Source organism: Accipiter gentilis, chromosome 14 (genome assembly GCF_929443795.1).
Source record: "Accipiter gentilis chromosome 14, bAccGen1.1, whole genome shotgun sequence".
NCBI lineage: Eukaryota > Metazoa > Chordata > Aves > Accipitriformes > Accipitridae > Astur > Astur gentilis.
In genome coordinates this window covers 27,320,351-27,346,389 of record NC_064893.1, presented here as the reverse complement: position 1 = coordinate 27,346,389, position 26,039 = coordinate 27,320,351, and the positions used below count along the sequence as shown (strand labels likewise).

At 46.8% G+C, this 26,039-nt stretch overlaps 1 protein-coding gene across 1 annotated transcript; it reads right to left on the bottom strand.

Annotated features, from left to right (window-relative positions):
* Window positions 1-13,996: 13,996 nt before the first annotated feature.
* On the bottom strand, window positions 13,997-24,609 carry TFAP2C (transcription factor AP-2 gamma). Its single transcript, XM_049817122.1, is given in 8 exon segments — window positions 13,997-15,826; window positions 17,730-17,871; window positions 19,314-19,432; window positions 20,105-20,327; window positions 21,877-21,928; window positions 22,261-22,686; window positions 22,688-22,738; window positions 24,306-24,609. Coding segments are annotated over 8 exon segments (1,347 nt in total). The 5' UTR covers window positions 24,354-24,609; the 3' UTR covers window positions 13,997-15,540.
* Between the last annotated feature and the right edge of the window lie 1,430 nt (window positions 24,610-26,039).

The following is a 26,039-nucleotide window of genomic DNA, read 5'->3' as shown; positions in this document are numbered from 1 at the left end:
CCAAAACCACACGTCTCTAGTCAAACAAACAAAAGACTGAACGTCCAAATAACTGAAGTAGATTTCAGTCTCCCACCGACCAAGATCCCTCTTTTCCAAATCACCTCTTCTCTGCCAAACACTCAGTCACAGAGAGACAGAGAGAGAGATGCTACTAAAATATGCAACAGTAGAAGATGCTTTCCAGGGAAAAAATCAAAATCTTTGCCTAAAATACAATTGGCACACACAGAACAACACAAAATCGGACTCCATGACCAGACTGCCATACTTGGTGTGGCAGGACCATTCACTGCAATGCACAAGGGACACATTTCCAACAGTCTTGCCTTCATACAACTGCAGCCAATACCATTCTGACCAAGTAGAAATCCTTGGGTTTAACTTAACATTTTATGAAGGAAACAGTTCCATCTCTGTTCTTCCATGCTGCTCTATCAATTAGTCTCTCAAGAGTGGCTACAGAGCCATCACTTACCAGTAGGGCAGAGCTGTCATTGTCCCAACAGGGCCTCAGGAGTCTGTTCCCAGGCAGGAAAAGCTGACGCTAATAGCTGTGAGGAAGAAGATGGAGGGATAATGAAATTAATCCCTTGGCCTTTCTAAGCAACCTAAGTAACATCCTTCCATATCTGAGCATCTTGCAGTTCAGTCTACCTCTCTTCAGGGTGAGCATGCAAAATAGGCATGATACCTTGTTTTCAAGGATAAGAAGGGCACATGCCAAGAGGAGAAATAATTTGCTTGTGGCAAGACATTTGGACATGAGGAAATGAGGTGCACAGCTGTATTGGAGGCTACAGTTTTCTGCCAAGATGCTTTCTGGGCTCTCTAGCATTGATCTCTGCATGGGTTAACTTACTCTGCTGGTGGATAGGGAATTTTCTTCTCATACCCCAAAGCGCAGAGCTAGGTTATTCTGCCAAATAAGCCAGTCACAACCAGCTCGGGTATCTCTGTGCTTGCATTACAGTCTGCAGTGTAGACATTCAACACATCTTCTCAGGTCAGAGATTAGGGCCTAATCCCTTTGCCACATATCCCTGTAGGAACTTCACAGTACTAGGGCTTTGCTCATCTCTACAACTAATGGTTTTGCAAGGCCCAAACTACTTTGCAAGGATTGCAAAACATGTTTGAACTTGTACATTTTCCCAGTCACAAAGGGTTGCTCAGCCCCTCCCCCCGTCCCACAGCATGTTGGCACAAGGGCTGGAAAATAAGCCAAAAGAAATCCCCACCCCATCTTGGAAATCAATACTGTCTCAAAAACTGATCAGATACATGTGGATGCAGACACACAGAACATGAATTTATCATCCTTGTGTCTTCTCACATTCCCTTTCCCCTGTCGTTTTTCCTCTAGGCTATTTCTATATTCTAACTCCAGCCCTAATTTCTACTCTGAGCTTTCATTATGCTCCTGGTGTAAGAGCTGCACATCCCTTTCCATCTTGTTCTCGCCATGTAGTTAGAAGTGCCTATAGATGATTCACAAAGGCTTGCAACCTCGCTGCAGTACATTTCTTAACATTAAGCTCCTCCAGCTCCCTGTTGATCCAAATCACTCTGAATTTTATTACACTCCTTTGTGTTGCCTGACTCCCTGACCCTGCAGTTTATGGTTAGTCCAACCTTCATGTTTCCATCAGAAGACACTTTGCAGCTAATATTAGATTCCAACCTTTTAGAGCCGCTGATACAAGAGACACCCCCAAGAAATCCTGAAGGGTGGAACTGGGAATACTAACAGCACAGGAGCAATAAGCTTGTTCCCTAGCAAGCATGATCAAAATGATGGATCTTGCCAGAAGTGTCAGTTGCCCAATTTTTGTTCTTATCAAAGCTATAGGGTTTCCTTTACATCCTTTAATTACTCAAACCTTACTTAAGGAACGTGGTTCAAACAAACAAACATAAAAAAAAAAGTTACAACAACGTAGCATGATCTTGACATACAAGATGTCAGAACCATTATAAACCCCTTTATTCCAGAATGATGTCTTTTGTGCTTAGAGGCATGCTTGCTATTCATAGATCTACTGCTCAGCTGTTCCAGTTTTTAGTTCTGCATAAATGCCCACTCATTATGTCCAGAGGGTTTTGCCTGTAGCTTTGTGTTTGTAGCCTTGAGGCAAATGTCTTGATGGCTTAGGGAACTCGTAGCGAATGACCAAATAACATCGGATTTTCCACAGCAACGAAGCCATTATGGGACAGCATTTCTATGTAACAGCACCCTTCAGTGTGCAATCATTATAACTAAGGATTTAACCAGGCTCCGGGGACATAACAAAATCACTTTGAAGCCAAAAATCCACAGTGAAATCTTAAGCATTAGATTTCTGAAATGCTTCTCAGAACCGCTTGAGTCAGGCAGCTTTGTCAGTTACAGTAAAACCAAGCGAAGGGGAAGGAGTTTTGTGCACATCTTAAGAATGAATCCAAGTATTCAGACCTGTGCATGCAGAGCTGGGAGCGCAGCGTGCATTCGTTGCACACACAGTTTTTTGCAGTTGCATGTGGAGCCATCATAAGCACCCACTCAAGTCCTGGTTAAGATTATTATTTTTAAGCACAGACTTTTAGCTGTTGCTGTACATTGCTCACAATTTTGAGGAAAATCTGTATGTAGGAGATTACCACGAGCCTTTATAATCCTCGTAGCCCAGGGAATCCAGAGCCTGAAACCTGGCCCATTTCAGCTGTGATACTCCCCACTGATTGACTGAGGAATTGATCTGGTGAGTTCCTGCTGAATTAGAGGTCTGTGCAGATCAGGTTTACAACTGAGGCAGAAGGAAAGTTTGTGATAAAAAGAATCAAGGATATGACATAAGTGCAGGGTGAAAAGAGCATTGTGCAAGTGTGGTGGGTTGACCTTGGACTGCAGCCAGCCACCCACCCAGCTGCTCTCTCACCCCCCTCCTCAACAGGAGAGGAAATAAAATTAAGAAGCTGATGGATCAAGATAAAAACCAGGGACATCCCTTACCAGTTACTGTCACAAGCAAAACGGACTTGATTGGGGAAAACCAATTTAACATATCGCCAATTCAGAGATTTGGATGATGAGAAACAAAGGCAAAATTAAACCACCACCTCATTCCCCCTTCTTCCCAGGCTCAACCTCACTCCATTGCCAGCTCCCCTACCTCCCACCCACCACCCTGAAGAGCAGGGAGGGCATGGGGAATGGGGATTCCTCCCTGCAGCTCCTTCCCCCTCACTTTTCCCCTGTTCCAGCCCGAGTCCTCCATGGGCCACAGGAGATCTCTGCTCTTTGAGCACCTCCTCGGGGATGGCAGGGCTGTTTCTCACACTTTTTCCCCTCACTGGGCAGCATTTTGCCCTTTTTTACACCTGTTTTCACAGGGACCCCCCCCCCCCCAGCATCACGGACAGGCTCAACTGTGGCTGCAGTGGGGCCGTTGAGGAACCAGCCCAGGGCAGCTCCTCACCTCTCCTTGGGGAGGTCCCTGCAGCCCCACCACCAGCACCTGGGCACGGACACCCCGTACAGCAGCTGAAATACAGACTTTGAGAAGCCATAATGGAAGCCTGGGTCTCTCCAGTGAGGGAATCTCTCAAACGGAAAGGGGCAATTATAGCCGAAACCTGTCAAAACTTCATCCCTACTCTTTGCGGGCCAGGCTGCACCTACATGGCTGTACATCCGCGCAGATTTGCCAAAGGAGAGTATCCCCCCACCCATCCCAACCACCCTTGGTGCCGAGAGCTGGAAGAGGAGCTCATGTGGAAAGAACGGCTGTTTTGATGGGGAGCACGTGGAAATAATCATATGCGAAGCAATCTGTGCGAGGCAGCCCGCACCCCTTATCCAGACCTCACGCGGGGCCGTTGTTAATGAGCTCCCTGTCGCGGCACATGAGAAACTCCACCGGTGCTTCGAGGAGAGAAGGCAGGACACCTGCCTGCTGCACATATGGCCACTTTCTCCCAACAAAGGCAGGGAATGAAATTCAGCCAAGGACAGAGCGTGGAGTGGCATGGTTCAGAGAGCACAGTGCCCCACTTCCACCATTACGGAGAGAGCAAGAACAAGGCACGAGCTTCTGGCTGGTTCTTTCTACCCCTTAACACAAAGCACCCCGAGAAAGCCAGCGTTTTAGCCAGCACGCATCTCTGAAGATGAGAAGCTGCGCTTTGGTAAATCTGCAGAGATGCTAAGGGTTGGATAAGGGCTGCAGCGACGAGGCAGGAAGGATCAGAAATGCATGACCGCATGGAAAAATCGGAGGTGCACCGAGACAAGTGACGCTTTTGTATAATAAGGTGATGGGGTCCGGCACTGGAATATGATGGAAGAGGGACTCCCAGTCACATCCCTCCCCAGTCGGTAACCCTCGCACACAAGGGCTATCGTATTTTGACATGACTCAGAACAGCTAACTACAGAGCAGGGATTAATCTGACTGCGCATCTCGCCCCAGATACAGCATGATTTTTCCATCTCCAAGAAGGCTGGATTAATAGCAGCAGCCAGCAACATCACTGTCACAACAAGTTAGTGCTGCCAAGAGAAGTAACAGGAAGAATAACCTCTATACTACAGAGACTTACAAAATGGTTCAACCCAGCGGCATCGCTAGGCAGTATTTTAGCCCAGCAGTGACTCACCATAAACGCTCACATGCTCCTCGTGCTGGAAATCACTGTGGAAGCCTCCCCTTGGCAGGTCCTGCAACAGCCCCGCTGTGGCCAGGTTGCAGTCAGCACAGCCTGGAAGAGCAGTTGTGCATTTTACCCTCAGCTTCTTCCCTCCCCAGGGATGCAATTTCCTACCTGCCTGGTGGGTCTGGATTTTAATCCCGATGGAAGAAAGAGCCTGGGCCTCAGGGGTTTTTTAGGTACATCGTTTGGAGAAGGATGTACATTCTTTGACACCTTTCCCTCGTATTGTAAAGGTCAGCTAACACATGCCAGAGGGAACACTCTCCTTTCACAGTGGTCAAAACCAAAAAAAAAAAAAAAAAAAAGAGAGAGAGAGAAAGAAGTTTAGTTCTTTCCATTATTTGCCCAGTTCAGGCGTCATAAGTTTTCAGGTTTCTTCCTCAGACACAAGAATCTTCTTGCCTTCAAACCGCACTTTTGGATAAGCTGAGAACCACAATTTTTGTTGCCTACGAAGTACTTGGGACACTGGTCCCAAATTTGCCTGCGTATGACCATCTTTCAAGCCTCAGAAATAAGTACAGGACACAAGAGTCAACTAAAGAGACTTACAGCAGCCAGACATCAAATCACTAGCTCCAGGAATCAGCTCTCACACCCAGCAGCACAGACTGGTTTGCTTGACTCGTTATTGTCATGTGGCTCATTAAACTCCCAAGAGAGGATGTTCCACAAGGTCTCGGCTCCAGCACACATTTTAATAACCATTTCCACCTTTCTGAGTGGAACATGTGTTGACGCTCCTAAACACACACTGACCCAGGCCATATTTAGGGTCCAGGGAACTGCACGTAGGAACCACGTGAAGTCAGTTTTTCTCATGTCGTCCTGATAACAGCAGTACGATCACACAGCCCATCCTGCACCTATGCAGGGACACACTTTAAAAAGCAGGGATATAAAGCCCAGGGAAGAATGGGAGGAAAGAAGCAGAAAAACATCTAGAGATACAGAGTGTTGCAAGTTAAATGAGCCATATTAGCACAGACATGGAGCTACTCCTCCATGCAATCCTCTCTTTCAACATGTTTGTTTATTTCTTTTTTTTTCTTGTTTTTATGTTTGCACCCTGGTACAAGGCAGGAGATTTCCCGCTCCCCAACTAGTAATTTTATGAGGCTTATTTCATAAGAGACGGAAAAGGGAAGGAGAAGAGACATAATAACAATTTTTAAAAGTTAAAATATTTCACCAGACAAGTCCAGTTCCTTGTACAACCACTTCATATCAGCCATGCTGACAGTATAGATTTCCTGGCCGTGGCACTTTCACCCCAGGACCGCAGCACAGGCCCATTCGCACCTCTCAGCTCTCCTATGGCAAGCAGCTATTTGCCTTTTTAGACAGGTCTTCCTGATCTGCGAAGTGCTTAGGTGTTTCACTGCTATTTATTTCAGTAGCAGTTAGGGGCCCTAAATACGTGCCTGATCTGATCATAGATGCTTCAGATGTAGCTCACTAACACCACACGGATTTACATCTCCTGCAGCCAGAGCAAGCAGCCGCCACAGCCTTTCCCTCTGCGCAAACCATGAATACACCCATCTACGCGGGCATAACTGTGGACACCACTGCCAAGTCCTGGGAAAAAGCTGAAGACCACAACTTTGGGAGTCCTGCAGGGAGGGGTTGAGCAAGGGATTAGTAAGCCAAACCGTGCTAAAACAAAGCCTCTCAGGAAATCCAATACTGCCTCTCATTCAAGTCTCTTCATCACCTACAAGTACAGGGCTGTGCTGGAAGCAGTTTGGTCGGTTGTTAAATCAGCTATTAAAATTGTAGCCAGTTCCTTAAGCAACAGCTGAAAATAACTTCTAGCCAGCTCTGCTGCCCAGCCTGGCCACCCTATTCCTAGAGGGGGAACTGGGCACCTGCCCTACCACAGCCCAGAAACCCCACATGCCCCCAAGTTTCACACTTTTAGGGGAGCAGAGGACTGAATTTCTAAGCCCACATTTACATCCAGCCAGCAGGGACATTTTTTGCCTTCTGCCATCCCCGAAGTGGCAAATTTCTCTGCTTTTTTTTTTTTTTTAAATGCAGCAGCTGTAGCTAATGAGGTCCATGGCCATAGCTACACTCTGGGATATTTATCAGACTTTCACAAGCACCAGCCAACATTTCCTAATGCGTTGCAGCAGAGACAACATCCAAGCTTTGCAATTTCCTAGAATTTTTTTCTCCCTTCACCTCAACATATTTTTCCACTAAAGAACTTGTGCAGGATTAGCCCCTATGGGAAGGAGTAAGCCCAAAGCAGGAGGCACGTACAGCTGAGGAACAAGTCATCAGCAGTGGCCTTTGCACAAAATCCACGCACTCCCAGCGAGCCAGCGCTGGCCAGGCCTTCAAGTAAGGTGCATTTCTGGAGATCATAGGCCATTTACTGACCTCTGCATTAGCATCCAAGTCACCCACTGTAATTAAGCAATGTAAGAACGCCTTGGTTTTGTGACTCGACAAGCTTTGGCAATCCTCTCCATGCCACAGCCCTGCTGCAGAGCGAGGGTTTTCTCCTACGTGCGGCATCCAACAGGATTGGAGAAACTGCACCTTCAAAAGGGACGAGTTTCCCCATCACTAGTCCGATATTCGCTTTCCGTTTCTGATCCTACCCCTGGGTTGTTGTTTTCCCCAAGTACACTGTGAGAGATTTCCAGATTAGACAGTCACCCTTGAAATCGTTTCAAACCCAGTCACTGACACTGTCATTTTGGAAGCCACCGGTTTCCAATATCCCATTTTGGTAAAGCTCTTTCACCTATTTTCCTCCCTTTTATGCAAAAGGAAGAAAAAAAACCCCAACGTTTCCTCAGTTTTAATCTTGTAAAACACATTATGCAAATTTACAGGGCTTTATGTAAGATGATGGCCTGTGGCCATATCACCCCTGGCCCCAGCTGTGATCTCCTTAGATCTCCCAGCCCCAACAGGCCGGGGCCTGCTCGGCGCTGGCTGCGAGACCTCCGGAGCGAGCCAGGTGCTGCCGAGAGCGGGGCTGTGACTCAGTAGGTGCCCCCCCCAGCTCTGAGTCAGGGCCCACGGAGCTGGGGGGGACACCCGAGCACGACCCACTCATGGCGGGACACGCGGTGGGCCAAGGCAGAGCCCGGGTCCCCAACGTGCAGAACCTTTGGAGCATCCCCGTGTCCCGCGCCACCTGCTCATCGTGGCGAAGAGGGCGAAGAGTTTCCAAGGTGAAAACCTGGAGGTTTTCAAGAAAGAGGCAAGAGAGAACATTTGCCATGTCCTGACCGACCCAGACGAAGCGCTGCTTGAAGAAATCCAAACAGCTGATCTGGTTTTGTGGGGGTTTGGGTTTTTTTTTTCCCCCACTCTCCTGTCTTGAGCTACAGAAGACTAGTGAATGGAAAGGAAATCCCATCATTGATTTAGCACATTTCTCTCACCTGTTCAGGGAGCACCCAACGACTCATTCTCAACTTTACCTTTCTGATGCAATTCGCTATGCCACACCTTGCCAGCAAGCATGAAAAAAAGGATTGATTTTAGCTACCCTTGTGTTGCTTTTTAACACCACAATCACACAAGTCCTCAAGAATACCAGGCAGAGCTCTTTTTTTTTTTTTTTTTATTTCAAACGTTAACAAAGATCGCTGATCACCCTGAATCCTCCCCCAGCCCAGCAGTTTTCCTGGAGTGAATCCCTGGAAACGCTTTCTGCAGGGAAGTTAACAGGAGAGCCTCACAACAGCTTTACCGGGATCTTATCAACTTTTATCTTCCACCAGACAAAGCCACTAAGTACAAGCGTTTATTTGCCAGACAATACAAAGATTTCCTACTATTAGAGCTAGAAAACAGTACTTGAGGCTCTGAAGGGGAGACCCTACCGTTTACATGGAAGCATGCATAATTTTTCTCCTCCTTTTAACGTCTTCGCAACGACCTCATACACATGCAGATGTACCCTATCTGCTGGCACCGTACCCCCAGAGCAGAGGAAGGAGAAGCCTTACCTTTGCTGAAGCGATGGCGCTGGCAGAGTCCCAGGGAAGGAGCTACAGCCCAAAGGGTGCTCAGAAATTAGCGTTTCGGGCTTAACTGCTGAAGTCAATCAGCCCAAAACCCAGCTGTTCCCCCTCACTTAATCAGAGGACCTCATAGCCTAATTCCTAAATGTGCTTTAGCCTGGGCTTCTAGGAACTTGTGTGCAAGGTCTGGAAGATGGGAACCTCCCCAGTAAAGCAAAAATGGTAGCTCTAAGTAATGCCTCTGTCCACGTTACATCTTTGCCTGAGTCACGTCAACTGGTTACAGCCTAGTTAAAAGCTATAAATTTTTAACTTAATATAACAAGACTTCCACTGTGAAAGGGCTTTTTCCTCTTACAAGGGCAGGGCCAGAACCCATCTGCAATGATGTTTTCAATACTATCCCCACTGGGGTTTCTCGTTCAAGGTTGTAAAGAACCAGAGCCTCGTCCAACGTGCTTCTGGTATAGAAAATACCCAGATTTGGGCTTAAAAGCCAAAGGTTACTTGGCGTTGGGCGTCCAACGTGAGAGTCCCCTGCTGAGAGGCTTGATGGTCCTTGCTTTCTTAGGACCCACAGGGATCGATTTCCAAATACTGGACTGTGGCTTCTGGCAGTTTAGGGCCTGCCCCAGGTCTCACTGACACTTTGAGCCACCTGGCTTTCCTTTGCACCTACATGCACCTTGATGTCTGAAAACGCACTCTTTCCTGGCATCTCCAGCTCTGAACATCCTCCAGCTTCTCTCATGTTTTCTCTGGATTTCACCACACCTTAGCCTTAAATATAGAGCAGCGTTTTGGGGTAATTAGAGATTCTTAATTAATTAGAGTTATAGATTTAAGGATTCAAAGCTTGACAAATGAGCTCAGGTAAATTTTGCTGCAAGAGCTGGAGAAAATTACTGGTCCCAGGTACCTGCCCTACCCCTCTGCTGGAGGTTAATTACTGTTTCTCTTGCACAGCCAAAACCACCTGTGCCTCAATCCCAGCTGCTCCAGCTCACAGTCCAACACCCAGCTCAGCTCCAGCATCATCCAGCCGCCAGACTGCACCAAGGCATGGGCTCTGCTCTGCTTTTGCCCCTCTGTCCTCCAGCAGACTCGGCGGAGAACGACCCCACGCGCCTGCAGCCCTGGCAGCAGGGCTCATGGCCGCAAGTCTTTACTTTGCCCCTCGTGGCTTTTTCAGGTCCGTGGTCTTCCAGCAGCAAGCAGAGGTGCAACAGCCTGACACAAGGTGAAAGGCATCTTACCTTACTACCTTGCAAAGGCAAAATACTGCGTTTCACTCAATATTACCTCCAAATCGGCACTTTTCACGTGGTTTGGGTGGGTTGTTTTCCTTTCTCTGCGGAGTTGATGTGATGCAAAGGAGAAAGGACAGGATGAGGACCTGGCAGAAGTGCTTTCTGCTCCCAGATAGGCACCGTCCTGCCAGAGGGCTGCAATCAAACTCTTTCCCTTCTGTCTGCTTTAGCATCCCTGTCTATAACAAGTGAGCTGGCATCATTTTAGACCACTTTCTGTTGTTACAGAAGAACCTTTCAATTAAGCAGAAATCATTTTTTTATTGCAGTGATCAGCTGAAGGACACTACCTTTCAGATCCTCTTAGTTTAAACTGCTACGTTTCCCTCAGTTTTATGCCAATTGACCTGGAAATATAAGCTCTAAAGCTCACGTAAAAGATGACTTCTGTTATTGTGTTCATTGTAGATCTCTGAACTTGCTGCTGTATTAATAAACAAGTGTTTGAGTTTCACGGCAGAGAGAGCACATGGTAGCAAGACTGCATGGTTTTAATTTGAAATTGTGGGCAAAACCATAAATCGAATGGAATATTCAGGAAACAGGTCATGGAATAGTAGTAGCCTGTGTGCAGGGCCTTCACGAGAACCAGTTAATAAGGGCTGTTAGCCAAAAGAGAAGAAAAATGGAATATTTGTGGCCAGGCTTTACACAACAGTGGCCCATGGAAACGAGCTGGAACATCCTCGCAAGACATGCAAGAACATTCAGTGAATGCAAAACGGCATCTGAAACTGGGAGAAAGCTTATTTATATAACCCTATGAAAGTGAAAGTGAAAGAGGGAGAAAGCAGCAAATGATCCAGAACGGGATGTAACAATTTTTTAAAAATATGGTTCCAGTGTACGTCCCGTGTAATTTCTACAGAGACGGTCATCCGTCCAGCTACGTGGGTAACATGACGTTAGGAAATAGGCAGCAGCAATAGCCAGGCACCATAGAAGTGTTATGACAGACCACAACTGGTTTGAATAATGCACACATTTTGCAAAGACACGGTGTATCTGGCTGCGGCCAGGGTTTAGGAACAAATTCTCATTTGCATGGTTCTATATGCGTTTCCTGTGGCTCACCACCAAGCCTTGGATCACAATCCCACCAGGACCCCAGAGCACTTGGCAAAATCGGCTCCAGGGTCCCCATACAAAAACCTGCAAATATCAATGAACAGAAACATGACGTACTTTGGAGAGGGAAGCATCTTTATCCCTAACCTCATAATGTTCTTTCAGTGAAGTAACAGTTCTGGGACAAAATCTTAACAGCACCCTATTTTTTTTTTCTTTAAAAGAAATAAGTAAATTAAACCTTATAAAAACATTTTAAAAATGAAGCTCTTATTGCAGAACTTGCCCCAGAAGGCAGCCGAAGCCCACTGCCAGGACTGAGGCTGCACACCATTAGGCCAAAATAACTACAAGGATGTATGTAAACATCACATGTGAGAAAAAATAGAGAAGAAAGGGCTACAATAAATAAGCACAGCAGGCTATCACAGCAAGTTAGACCCATTTCAAGATGCATTGCTGGGCTTATTCATATTGCAAAAATCTGAGGGAGCAGAGGAAAAGACAGCAGTAGGGCTGTAGCCGAGACAGGGCGAGATGAACCACTAGTAAGTAACAGTGAAACAAGTGAAGGTTAAAGCAAAAACTGGGAGTCAAAAATGAAGTTAACTGAAATCAGTTACTAAATCAATTCTTAATTAAGACAGAAATTAATTCTTTTTCCTTGTTTTCTTGTATATTACTAGCTTTGCATAATTATTTCTCCCTGAAGCTGTGAACGCTGGGCGGGGGGAAATCAACTGGAAGCAACACTGCCATGAAGTCAGATGATTTCATGAGCCGGGGTCCTGAATAATCATCAGGTTTGCAATTAATAATCTGTAACAACCAGGTTGCCCGTCAGGGGATAGGGTTGCAAAAGTCATGCCCTCAGCTGCCGCAGGTGGAAGGAGGGAGCATCGGTGCCTGCCACGGCTCCAGCACTGCCTGGGAAGACCCCAACGTCCTCCGACGCTGCTGATGGTCAAGTGAGAGATGGTTGCAATATTTTCTTTTTCCACAAGCTGGTTTTATACTGAGCGACATGAATTCAACCGTTTTGTGGGTATCTATCAAATAACTTTTTTGCAGAAAGGCAATACTTAAAGTGGTCCATTTCAACTTCAGAATTGTTACTTTTAAATCCTAATAGCTTAAAGTCATTTTCCCTTTATATAAAGGCCCAAACCATTATTTTTCTGGGAGAATGGTGAGGCACAAGACTGGACAGAGTCACTTGAATATTCCATTTTCAAAGGAAACAAGAAGTAGAACTTCAGAACAGTCTTACATTAGAACTTCTTTTTCTTTTAGCCAGCCCAGGGAATAGCCTACATAAAAGCAGTAAAAAGCATGAAATATTGAGGATCAGGAAAAAGTAAATATCTTCCTGCGTGTTCAGATAACTCTGTGCTTTCTATATTTCCCAAGAAGTTACTAACCTATTACATTTTCCTTAAGATTAACAATTTTGGATGACAGACAAGTTCAGGTCAGAGTTTAACTGTTCTCTCCCGTGAATGGAGCAGAAGACATTCTTCTCATTTCATATTACTGGCACAGCTTATAAGGTAGTTGAGCCTCAAAATAATGTGCCATCTAAAACATGCAGTAGAGGAAAAGCTTTAAGGTAATGGAAACTCAACATTTCTAATGTTCCAAACATATAAATAGAACCCGAGTCAGTACATTAGACAATTGACTGGCTTTACTTGAGTGCATGCAGGAATAAATGGAAACATCCTTATTTCCTATCCCAAGGGGCAATTATTTCAGAGCCTGGTTTTGTGCATTAATAAAAAGCAAGATTCCATTGTCTGGTAGCTAAAATATCTTACTATATATGCTGTATAAGCAGTCCAGCAGCAGAAACAGAAGAAAAACCCAGAACTCTAGCATCCTATTCTCTAAACAAGCCCTTACCATACCTAGCATATTTCTATGTGTATATATAATCGATAAAAACATATTATCGGAATGGTATATGGTTTATGTATTTCAAAAGTTCTGTTAGATGCCACGTGTCCTGGCTGTGCATGTGTCTACAGATGGTCCAAAATGCTTATTTCTCAAATGCTACGCATCTAAAAATGCAAAGACTGGAATTTCACACCTCTTTAGGACAGAAGGGGATTGGACTGCAACTCAAAAACCAGCTTTCTCTCACGTTCACCACTGATACATTCATTCCTTTCTTTGAGCTTCCCTTTCCTTTCTTCTCCCTGCACATCTTCAGTAGTTTGCCTTTACCCTTTGGAGGAAAAATAATGAGAACATAAAAAGAATTTATAAACAAAGCATTAAAAAAATTGTACCTATTGCCTCTTCTCCACATCTGTGAAAGAAACACACTGCCATGATGTGAAGCAAATTCTTACTCACGGTTACGTCCAGCATCACCGTTCATAATGTTTGCCCTAGCCACGCGCCTGGTGGATTGATCAGGTGTTGAAACGCCAAAGATACACTAAAGCCCAGGTTCACGTTGTTCCCTTTTCAGACAGCACCCGAGAAAAAAAAATAAATAAATTCTCTCCAGGAAGGTTTGTTTGGCTATTTTGCATCCGAGACACTGAATGTCACTGGAAAGCCTCAGATCCTGCCTCACTACTACTGCACAGAATACTTTGGGGACTTTCTGCAAAATGCTACCAACTTCCTCAAATCAGTAAAACTGGGCTGAAACCAGATGGGAGACCTATCGAATTTCACATGCCAGAATTTTGCAAATATTTGTCATTAGAGACAGATTATACTAATAAAGTCAGATTAACTTGAAGACAAAGCTGGTAGGATTGATTTTTATTTAGAGGAAGCCTTGCAATTTGTGTTTTAAGCTCCCTATTTAAATAGGCAGCTAGCACGATAATGACATCTTAGGAAGAAAAAAAGAGATTCTTGGAGATACATAATGTGTTTAATTGAAACCATTAGTTTTACTGGCAAACAGCTTCATATTTCTGTTCTGTTAATCCGAACAAAGTGCTGCAATTATGACTCAATACATAATGTCCTCTAGTGCTACTCGCCCCACATTCCCGAAGTATAGAAAGAAAACAAAACTGGTTTCAGTTAACAAAACATTCCATGCTTCTATCCAGAATACTTTTATTATATGGTTATCATATACATCAGAATTATATTGGGAACATTTACAAATATGTAAAGATAGTTCAGAACCTCCATTATTCACATACACACTAACTCACACACTCATTTTGCATGTCTAGTCAGTTATCAGGTGGATGATGCACAAAATTATTGCTTTGTGAACATACACCTCAGATTAGATTTAATCTTCAGTGGCAAGAATTGAGATATTTAAAAAAAACAAGTCTTAAATACCCTGTATAACATACCTGTGCATAAACCTAAAGATATGTTTAGCTTACCCATTACCTTTGAAATACTTACCAAAATTAAAATTTGAAACCCATTTATAAAAAAAAAAGTATTAAAAAGTTCACCATTATTTACAAATCCGATTAAATTACACATAAATAAATATTTACATTCAACACACTGCTTCCCTTAATACACATAAAGCCTCCCTGGAAATATTTTTTTTGGCCTTAATAGGCAAAAAAAAGAAAAAAAAAAGTTATGTGCCTATTTTTTCAAGTTTACCCCCCAATTTAAAAACAAGACAATATAAATATGTGAATAAAGCTGCAATATCCTTAGACACAGAAAGTGAATTTTCTAAAAGCATTTTCATTTTGAACTATTCCTTGTTAAAAAAATATCAAGATAATAATTCACTGCAGCCAACATTACTGCAGTTTTTGAAAGACTGAATATTTCCATAAAAATAAGCATGTCAGATGCTATCAGATAACTTTTAAGTCTAGCAGGATTTTAGTACTCTCCTATGGTAATCTGAAAATAAAGAAAAAACCAAGATAAAACCAAAAAAAACAACCCACAGAATAATCTTACTATTTTCAGGTGTTTATAAAAAATTTTAATGTACATAAACCTATATACCATTGTTTAATACTGCTTTATTGTTACTGTTGCATTTAGAGAGAATAAAACCCTGAAATTGTATCAGATAACAAATAGGCTTCCATCTAAAATCTGTATCTTAAAAACTATACATGAAGCTGGTCACCACTAGATACTTAGATATGGAAAAGAAATCTAAATATATCTTTGTATATCTCCATCAGAACCCCTTTATAGCACCACTTTTACAGCAAAGGATTTCAATACACTTGTACTTATCTTCTGGTAATTGCTTCCACAGATAAGGGATACTGCAGCTTTTAGAAAGACTTGTCTCATGGATCCAGGGGGAGTGAAGATCCTGAATAAGAGGATTTTTTTTCCTTTTTTTCCCCTCTTTTCTTTAAAAACAAACAAAAAAAAAAAACCAACAACAACAAAAAAAAACCAAACGAACCCAAATCTCTATGTTCCCCCCGGCAAGAAGATCCCAGTCTGTGTTTAGGAGGAAGAGTTTAAAGGTTTAAAGTCTGGTTTCTCTCCTTTTACTTCCTGTGCTTATCCATTTTATCAATGGTTTTGTTGGTTTCTGCAGGGCTCTGGTCGCCAGCGTTCATGTATGTTTTGTCTGCTATTTTTAATGCTTCATTTAGGTAGTTCTGGACGGATGTCATGGCAGCGCAGATGGCGGCACTCCCAAAGCCATGTGTGATCAGGCTAAAATGAGTCAAACAGCCCTGGATGCCAGGGTCCAAGATGGGACTAGGTCTCGTGTTTCCAAGAGGAGTTCTGTCCTGAGTGAGGAGGTCTGTGAATTCCTTACAAATCTGCCTGCAAGACACAAAGTGATCACACTTTACACCACGGTGGGAATTTATGCAAAAGCAAATAAATAAATAGAAGTGACAGAGAAAGCCTGTATCAAGTATTTGGCAGTCATGTGGGAGTTGGGAGTTCTCAGAAATTCATTGCTCCAGCAGCAGCAGCATCTAAAATTAAAGCCTATTTATTAGCACCAGTTTCAGATAAACCTTCTGTTACATCTATGTCACAAAAACACATCCACGCTCTGCAAAATAATCTCTCCACCTCGGGTGTCTGGCTGGCTCTGCATCATTTGCCCTAGATTTTAAAGGGGGGGGGGGGGGGGGGGAATTTAGGGCTAGTTTCTACGAGAACTGCCACAGCTGCAGATAGGTGATTTAGAAAGACTAAACCAGCTGAAGAGGAGATTCAGTTTAGTTGTGCACAGTATATTATGTATATGCCCCCTTTAATAGAGACCTAGGCCCTGATCCTGCAAACACCAACACATGTGCCTGGCAAAACATGAATGGTTAATAAAGCTCAAGCATATGTTGTTTGCTGCTTGTAAATCTGTCTCCTTGATGGGATTTCACAGGAGCTGAGCAGTCTTAAGAGAATCATCGCTTTATCAGAATTTCTCAATCACAAATACCTTCCAAAAGATGATTGTTACTAGTGCTAATAACAATACCAATTATGATAATACTGAAGAGCGGAAGGGGTAGTGCTCAGTAAAAAGCAGAACGTTCAAGCTATAGGAAAAAGAGAGAGACTCTATTTCTAAGGGATATATTTGTCAAAGGTCTCTCTTTCAGGGAAAGACGTACTAATTCAGCAGCAGGAGTGTGTTTTGCATGCCTGGTCTGAGCCCAAATTCGGGGCACCTCTTCTCAGCAGTTTAAGCAGGCTTTTCTCAGGTCCTCTGCAGAGCGAGGCTGCCTTCAAAAGCCAGGAATTGCACCAACCCCAGACCAGAAAACATCTCGGCCCAGAACGGATCATGAAATGAAGGCTTTGTTAAACCTCGGCCTGGGAAGGCTGGGGGGGGGGGGGGGGGGGGGGAAGGGGACAGCGAGCACTCCAGCCACCGGTTTAAGATAAGCGTAACTTGACACAGGTATTCCCTACCAGAGACCTGTTCAGTGTGTGGTTTATTTACAGGTACAAGTGTCTGCAGAAGAGCTGATGCAAAGCTTCTGCTTTACCCTTCCTCCCCCTGTTCAGCAAGCTTTGCTATAGGGATTTAGTGAAGTACAGGGACTTTTCACATCTACCAAAGGCCGGCTTTCACCGAACTATAAAAATCTTCAGCTGTAATAGTGAAAAAGGGACTACCCACAGTTCTTGACTGCTTGTGTCCCATGGGGGAAACCTGTGGACTGCTATTGCCAAGAGCAGTGACGAGGACATGGCAGAGGAGCTTCCCTTGCACCCAGCGTGCCCACCAGTAACTCTCCTTGGAGATGCCCCTCCGGGCTGCACGTACACAGAGGTGGGTGAACCATCTCCCGCTCCCAGTCCCGACACTGGTTCGTATTCCCTGGGCACACCTGCCCTCCAGGGCCTCAACCCTGTCAGACCTAGGGACATCTTTTTCTTAGAGATATAGCCATCCTGGTATAGGACTTTTTCCTGAAGTTTTTACTACCATTTAAAGAAAAAGAACAGAACTGGTCCAAACTGCTTTACAGTTATCGTACAGGGTTGTTATATATTATTTATCAGACTAAAATAACTGCTGCCGTAGTTGAAATCAAACCAAAACCAGATTAAAAAAAAAACAACAAAACAACAAACGCTGCTTCTCTGGTATTAAAATTACACACGAAGACATACCAAACCGTCCACAGTCACAGATACTCATGGTCAGGCAAAAGCATCTTTAAAAAAAGAGAAGCAAAAAAACCACCCAAGCCCAAAAACTTACTTTGCAGCAAGAAGCATATTCTTCCTGTTTGCCATTTCATTGCGGCCCATGTGTGGTCTAGTTAAATATTCGGCCACTGCTTTGGAAGGAAACTCTGTCTCACATACGTAACCAAAGTCACGAGCAAGATGTACAGCTTCACCTGGCATGGGTAAAAGGGAATGCTTATTAAATATAGTAACATCTATTTATTATAAGGAGATCGGGGAAATTAAGGAAAAGTCCCATGAATTTTTGAAGTGTATTTCTGTTTTAGAAAGGGACACTGCTGTGTTACCACTATATCACTCATTGCCATTTTCTAATTAATAGATCAGTGTTTCTTTGCAAGTTTGTATCGAGAAAAAAAGACCTACATGGTGACTGCTACAAAAAATAATTCTCTTGCGCTTATACTAGTAAGAACAACTCCCACCTCTATCCAGATTAACTGTGCAGCAAAGACTAGAATTCAGTCTAGATCAAATTGTCCACGGATATTTAAAAAACTGGCAACTAAATTCCACTTATATAATAAAGGGTTTATCAGTTTAGTGTATTTTCTAATACTTTCTAATAAGCATTTTCATATAGAAAATAAAATTGCAAGGTGTACAACTAGGCCACTTTTTTTTTCATTAAGGCAGTTTGATCAGGCTTTAAAAAAATGGATTGGCATGATCAGTGCATTACCTGCACTGTACATGTGTATATGTGCACATGCATAAACTCTTTTAAACCCAACTTCCAAAGCAAGGTTTTAAATGCAAGTTGCTGTATTATTTGAGCTGATGTAGAAGTGAAATAGTAAGGTCTTGTTAGACCATTTTTCACTTTTCAATTGCTACTTCTATGCCTATTAAATTGTACCACTACCAGGAGCTGCTTTAAACAGAAACACAAAACATAACCACACACATACATATATATATATATATATATATATATATATATACACACACACCCTTCGAGTCAGCTTAACTGATAGAGGGTCCACATAACATGTTACAGATTAAAGGGGCTCCAGTTTCCTATCAGGAAGTCAAAAGCTATAAATCTCACTTTATATGCTTGTTTATTAGAAAAGCTTCAGAGGATACCGCTGAGGTAGGGCCAGGCATTGGAGTCAGCTGCCCCAGACTTTTTAAAATTTCCCAATAAGGAACCAAAACCACTAACATGATGAGTTTCACCCCTCTTCCCTTCCCTGCCTGTCCCTGCACGCACCCCTACAAAACCCAAAACGACTCGTCCCCCTCAAGAAACACAGCCTGGACAAACATGCATTTTGAAGAAACATCCTGGCGTGTAGGAGTTACAGCATCCCTGCGAGGCAGCCGTGAGGAAGAGGAGTATTAGCTGGGTTTGTGCGGGTAGGGCTCGGAGGCCAAGGGCTTAGCAAAGGGAGAAGAAGGGGAGAGGAGCCCCTCAAAGGCAACACAGCTGTTAGCTGCTGCCATGTCCCCATCATGCTGACTTTAAAATAAACAAAAACCTCCCTATTATGTTCTTTGACTTTCTAGCCTTTCCAGGCTTTGCCTAGAGGATAAAAGCTGTACACAAGGGGGAAAAAAAGTTTATTTTTAAGACGCATTCAAGACTGACCTTCTACCAAAGATGTCAATAGTGTCACATTTGCAGCTTTCCTTCTACCAGCGGGAAGATTCAAGCCAATTTTATCCAGTTTTTCCCTTAACGATCTGCCACCATTTTTAGATTTGGCTCTGTAATTAAAGAGGGGAAAAAAAATGGCCTTATTTATCTTCAGGGAACACTTCTTTTTAAAGATGAGAAATTCCAGTTACTGACATTCAGTAGGGTTCTACTGGGGGGGGGGGGGGGGGGGGGGGGGCAGGGGGAGATAAAAAACAGGCTCTTTTCAAGTGACCTACTTTTTAAATGCTCTACTACAAACCAGCCAGGATGAAACACAGCAGAGGTCAAAATCAAAATGTTTCAAACTGCACCATTGAAACCAACAGTTGTAGAATGATCACAAGCCAAATTAAGTGTACGCAAAAAAAAGGACATATAAAGTGTCCTTGTAATGATTAATCAAGACCATGCAGTTAATCCAAAAAGTATTCCACGGGGAAACAGTTTAATAGGAAAGCTCCAGGAGCCGTTTTTGAGACAAAAATCCAACTTTAAACAGAGAATGAGAATTGCTGTCAGAGCCGTTAATAGTACTTCTCGAGAACTAGTAGAAGCGCAAAGAAGTTTTATTTCCAAAGCCTATTAGGATTCAGTGTTGTTGAGCTGCTTAAAAATCAGAAATTTGCTAAAAGGCTTTCTGAGCTCCTCGTTACGGTGATCTGGCTGCTCACACACAAGCACAGGAAAACTTACAAACAATAGACACGATGGGGATGGTTGTAAGGGGAGTTGCAGCCTACCTTCTGAGTACTCCTCCTAGCAAAGAGGCATTGAGACACTCGGGGGGCGAGAGCCGTCTCTGCACCTCTGCTACCGTCACTTTGTATTTTGACGTGGAGCTCAGGAGGGAAAGTCTCCCCGGAACCGAACAAAATACTTCGTTGGGGTTTATGACCACTCCAATTAATCCATCCTTTTGGCAGGGGAGACTCAGAGCGCTGTTTTTCGTTAAGGAAATGGGACCTGCGGGAAGAGGAGGGAAAGCAGGTATTTTATAAAAAGGGAAAATAAAGAAGAAGCGCCAAGTGACTTTTCTTTCTACAAAAAAAGACCAGGAGACGGGATTTCGTTTTGCCTTAAACGCTCACACCACTGACCCCCGTGCCCAGCATCTCTCTGCAGCACGGGGCTCGGCTGCGACCCAAAGGTCCCCACAACTATTCCTGAACAGCTGTATTGTGCCACAGCAACTTCCAAGGAGCTGCCGAACACGACCAAGAATACTTTCTAAAAACGCACAACACGCACATCTCTGAAGCGGCGTGCTGCAAGTTAGCAAATCGATGCTTATAAAACGCCCGATACGAGTACAGACTCAAATTAGCATCCTTCAGCTACTGCCAAAACGTCTTTCGGAGCCGGGGCAGGGAAAAGCCTCCCTCCCACCTCCTGCTGGGCTTCATCTTCCACCTGGCACACGCGGATTTAAGAAACCGCCTTTGGAATTTAATCCCAACAAATTCGTAACAGACAGTACAACAGAGAGAAGGGGTGCAGCCCAGAAGAGAACTGAAAGTAAAACATTGCTCGTTAACGGCTTCAGCCTTTAGGTGAACAGGGACAACAAAGGCTTTGCAAGGAGCAAACCGCAGATCCAGCTTTTCCGTCCCCCCTGCGAATCCACCCAGTTAACCCCCGGTGGTGTGCTGCTGGCTCACAGCACCGACTGGAAAGGGTTAAAGAGCCAGGGTCGGCCCCGCTCCCCGGAGGGGGAAAGATTTTCAGTGGTGCATCTGACAGCGAAATTATTCTCCCATGAGGTAAACGCAGCAATCAGCGCTCTGACAAACACTTCTGCTTTTCCTCAGTTAGGTATTTGTTTGAAGTCTTCGGAGAAAACTTCCACTGATTTTTTTTTTTTTTTTAAGCACAAATTTGTTTAAAAACAAAAGCAGGAGAAAAAAAAAAAAAAGAAGCCCTAAATGACTGTAAATTGAGTCAATACGTCTTTCTCCTTCCTCAAAACCTCAGCTACAAAACCATTTCGATTAAGGTAAAGCCGAGCAGGCTTATATGCCGGCGAACTCATTCCCTTCTCAAGTCTCGTAAAGAAGTTGGGGGGGGGGGGGGGGAGAAAAAAGAAGAAAAAACCCAAACTGTCTTCGAGTGCTAGCAACAGCAACAACAAAAACCCAAAACCCAAACCAACCAAACGAAAAACAAAAACAAGCCCCGTGTCTCTTTACAGACACGTATTCCAGGGCAGCATTAAATTCGGTCCAAGGTCCTGGTTTCGATTAAAGCCACACACAAGAGCAGGGACTCGTCCGTGCGGGGACGGTCAGTGTCCCCCGGAGGGGTCTCACGGACCGGGGGTTCGTCCCCACCGCCACCTTCCCTCGGACGGCGTTAGAAAAATCCAGCGCCGGAGAGAATGTAAGAAAAACTCCCTCGCCCTCCCGATCCGAAAGGATTTGTCCTTTAAAAGATAATAAGGCGTCAATTCACCGGTGCGTCATTAAACTTTTAACTATTGACAAGGGAAAGTAAACTGCAGTGCCACCTTACTGACCTTTTCTAATGACTGTCTGGTCATGCATTAATAAGTGTTGATCTTCCACATTCTGGAAAGAGAAAGGGGAGAAAGTTTCGCACCTTGAAAAGCGGAGAGGGAACGAGCCGGGGGCTTTTGGGAAACCCACCCCCCTCCTCTGCCCGTCCCCATTTTAAGGACAGATGAGGGGAAAAAAAAAAAAAGGCAGGTTTCCCTCCAAGGACGGGGATGGGGCAAGTGAAGCCGGGATGCGCAGGAGGGGACTCGGGCATCCCTCTGCCTGGCCCGCCCGCCTCCCACGATGCGTGGGGCGGGTCGGGGGGGGGGGGTGGTGGTGGGAGTCCGGGGGGGGGGGGGGGGGACACGGACACGGGAGGACACAGGGACACGTGTGCCACTTACCTGCACCTCCTCCATCTGGTGGGTCATGTCGTGCAGGCCCAGGTTATCGGCCAGCGCGGAGGCGTCCAGCCCGTGCCCGTGGGGCAGGAGGAGCTCGGAGCGTCGGTACGTTTCCCTGCGGCCGCCGGCGGAGCCGCTTTCCAGGGCCGAGAGGTGGGGGACGAGGCCGGGGCGACCGTGGGGGGCGAGGCCGGCCGGGTCCTGGCTCTGCCGGTTGGGCCAAGCGCTTTGCTGCTGGCTGGGGGGAGGCGGCGGAGGCTGGTGGAGGGGGTTGATGGAGAAGGGGTCCCCGAGGTGGGAGTAGGGGTCGCTGGACTGGGAATAAGGCAGCGGCTGGTACGGGGGGGGGAAGTAAGGGGGCTGGAAGTCGGAGGCACCCGAGTGGGAGAGCGGCGGAGCCGGGCTGTACAGGTGCTGGCTGACCGCCCGAGAGGTGCGGGAGCCGCGGGTTCCCGTTGCTGCTCCCATCGTGCCGGTCCTGGAAAGAACAGAGGGGTGGGGGGAGAAGGCAGGCGGCCGTCAGTGGCGGGGGGGGGGGGGTCCTCGGGCACCGGCGGCAGGCCAGGCTCCGGGGGGGGGACGGACGGGGCTGCGGGCGGTGGCACTCGCTGGCACCGGGCGAGAGGAGAGGAGAGAGGCGGCGGAGCCGCCCGGCTCCTGCCCAGGGAGCCTGCTTTTTTTACGGCGTTTCGCCGAAGAAGTCAGCCCCGCTCCCAGGGAAGAGATTACAAACCGGTTCTCGCCGCTCTCCTCAGCGCGACTACAACACGCTAACCCTCACCCTTGTGCAAGTCGGTGGGAGAATCATTAAAATAAGAAGAATTCAACTCGGCCACGCAGCCCAATCTCTGCCGCGCTCTCCCGGCCGGGGAGGAGACTCGGAGGCTGCAAGGGGCGACAAGGGGCCCGGAGGCTGGGGACCCGCTTGCCCTTGGCGACAAGGGGCCCGGACAGAGCAGGCCGGAGGCCCCCGGTACCCCCCAACCTCCCGGGGGGCCGCCCGGGACGGGACGCGCAGCTCTCGCCCGACGGCTGCCGGCGCGGCGGGGGAAGGACGGCGGTTCTCCCTCCCGGCCGTCCCATCTCCGTTTCTCCCCCTTTTTCCCATCTCAGCGGTCAAAGCTTAAAATGTCTACATTGAAGCTGATCCAGGGATTTAGCAGCTTCTGGCTTCACGGTCATTAAAATAACAGGGCTTGTTAATAAGAGGTGAATGGGGTCCCAATGGAGCGTGAAGCGGGGACTGCAGCTAATCTGGAGGAGCCAAGCAGGCGGACCGCGACCAGTGGAGCCGGGGGGGGGGGGGGGGGGGGGGAAAGGACGACGACACGGGGGACACAGCCGCTTCGGGAGAGATCAAAACCCGGGGGCACCTCACGGAGGGGGTGTAGGAGACGCTCCCGCGAAGGGGGGGAGGAACGTGGGAAGCACTGCCCGACTTCCCCCCCCCCCCCCACAAGCAGCTGCTACCTGCCGGCCGGCTCCTCCGCATCTCCCGGCCCGCTCCCACCCGGAGCGGAGCCTCGCAGCCCGGACCGGTCCGACAGGCTGGGCCACTCGGTACCGCACTCCCGCCGGAGGGCTGGGGGCTGCCCGCTTCGGCCTTCGGCTCCGGCTTCTGCCCCGCTCCGCGGGGGGGGGGGGGGGGGGGGAACGACACCCGGCTTTCGTACGGGGGACACCCCGCTCCACCGGGCGGCTGGGGGAGGCGAGGTCGTTTCTCCCAGCCGGGGCTTTCAGCCCCTTTTATTTAAGGGTTCAAAAGACTCGGAGAGGGGAGAATTAAAATTCGTGCCTCCAAAGGAAAGTGGGGGGGGGGGGGGGGGGCGGAGAAAAAAAAAAAAAAAAACACAAAAAAAGCAAACCGCGGGCCTTCGGGAAGGGGCAAATCCCGCCCGGCGGGGAGGCAGGAGAGCCGGGCGCCGGCTGGAAGCGAGCGGGGAGGGAGGGAGAGCAGCGCGGCTCGGGGGGGCGGCGGAGCTCCGCGCTGCCCCACGCCGGACCCCCCCCCCCCACTCCCGACCCCCTCTCCCCGCGTTTCTCACCTCGCAGTCCTCTTCGTACTTGACGTTATCAGCTAGTTTCCACAACATGGCGTCCAGCGTCCAAACCAGGTGTGTGGGTGCCGAAAACAAGACGAGAGTTCAGCCCCCCCCCCCCACGGAGCGGTAAAATCCACGTCGGCGCTGGGGAAGAGGAGCTACCCCCCGGACGGAGCTCTAGTTGGCAGGCATGAAGGCAGATGACGGACTAAACCTCCCCGCTAATGGTCACTCGGGTTTTTTTCCCCTGCCCAGACGCCCTTAATGGCAACAGGATTATCATAACTCCTCCCCAGGGATGGCTCCGGAGCCGCGGCCGCCAGCCACTCAGGAGGGAGCGCGCAGTTTCAAGCCACTCCTTCCGCGCTGCGCTCCGCGCCCGCGGAAGGCTGGGGAGGCACCACGGAGCCGGACCCCCCCCCCTACCCCACCCACCCCCCTTCAGCCCCCCCCCGGAGCTGTCTGTCCCACGGGAAAGGGGTCATGCGTGGGCACCCCCCCCCCCCGCATCCACACTGCGAGGAGGCTGCCCCAAAAAGCCCCCCGACGTGTTGGATTTTTTTTTTTTTTTTTTTTTTTTTGAGGGAGGGGGGAACGGTGTCGGGGGTTTCCTCTCCCCCCCTCTCCCCCCAGGCGTGGGAGGACTTTGCTAAAACCCGCGTGGGGAGACACAGCGCCGGTCCCCCCCCCCCCCCCCCCCCCTCACTCGGCGGGTCCCGGCGGCTTCTGGGCGAAATAAAACTCGGGAAAAGTCCTCGTTGCAAAAGCGAGAAAGTCCGAGCGCCAGCCTGAGCTCGATTTGCATAATTGTCAAGAGTTTGAATTACTGATAACAACTTGCAAGCTACCAATGTTTAAGGTATAATTTACTTTACTTAATTATCCAACAAGATTATTGCAGTTGTGTGGAATCCCTGGTGGGTAAAGCAGCACTGATTCAGCGTCCCCGACTCGGAGCTGTGTGAATTGTGCCACTGGTTCCTCGCATCGTTATAATTTTTTATTTTTTTTTTTTTTTTTAACGAAAATCCCACCCGCCTAATCTTTTCGCGCAAACTTGGGGTTGGGGAAGCAGGTGGGAGGTGAGACAGGCATTTTCGGACGCCGTGAGCACACTTTCATCTAAGCTTAGAAAATCCTTCCCTGCCAAATTGCTACCTTTCTGCAGCCATTTGATCTATGCAGTTATGCGTGTCAGACAAAATGAACATCGTTTTCAAAAGCAACGACTTCTCCCAGTGTTTTAAGGTGCATCCGGATCACTGCTCATTTACATGAGAGGAGCAAGTGTTTGTTTATTGTGGCAGGGACAAAAGATGACCCTGGACAGTGCTGGCTGCGGAGATCTCGGCTATCTCAGTGCCCGGGGACGAGCAGCCCGAGAGCTGTTATTAAAGGCCCGAGATAGACCCACGTCTCGAGATTTAAACCAGTTCATTCTTCCCTCGCTTTTTTTTTCCTAGGGATTAAGGAAGAAAAATAACAAGAAAAAAAATAAAAAAAAATAAAAAGCAACCACAAAAAAACAACCCAAACGCAAAAAAAACCCCAAACAACTACCAAAAATCTCCATCCGACTAAAGGAATGATCTAAAAATAAAACTGAGGAGGACGGGGGTGCTGGAAATAACTGTTGGAGGTGTTATCTGCCTTATCTAGCAGGCAGGTGCTGATTTGCAGCAGTTGCATTAAGCCCATCATCAGCAGGGACTCCGCATTATCATTTTTGGTGGAGTC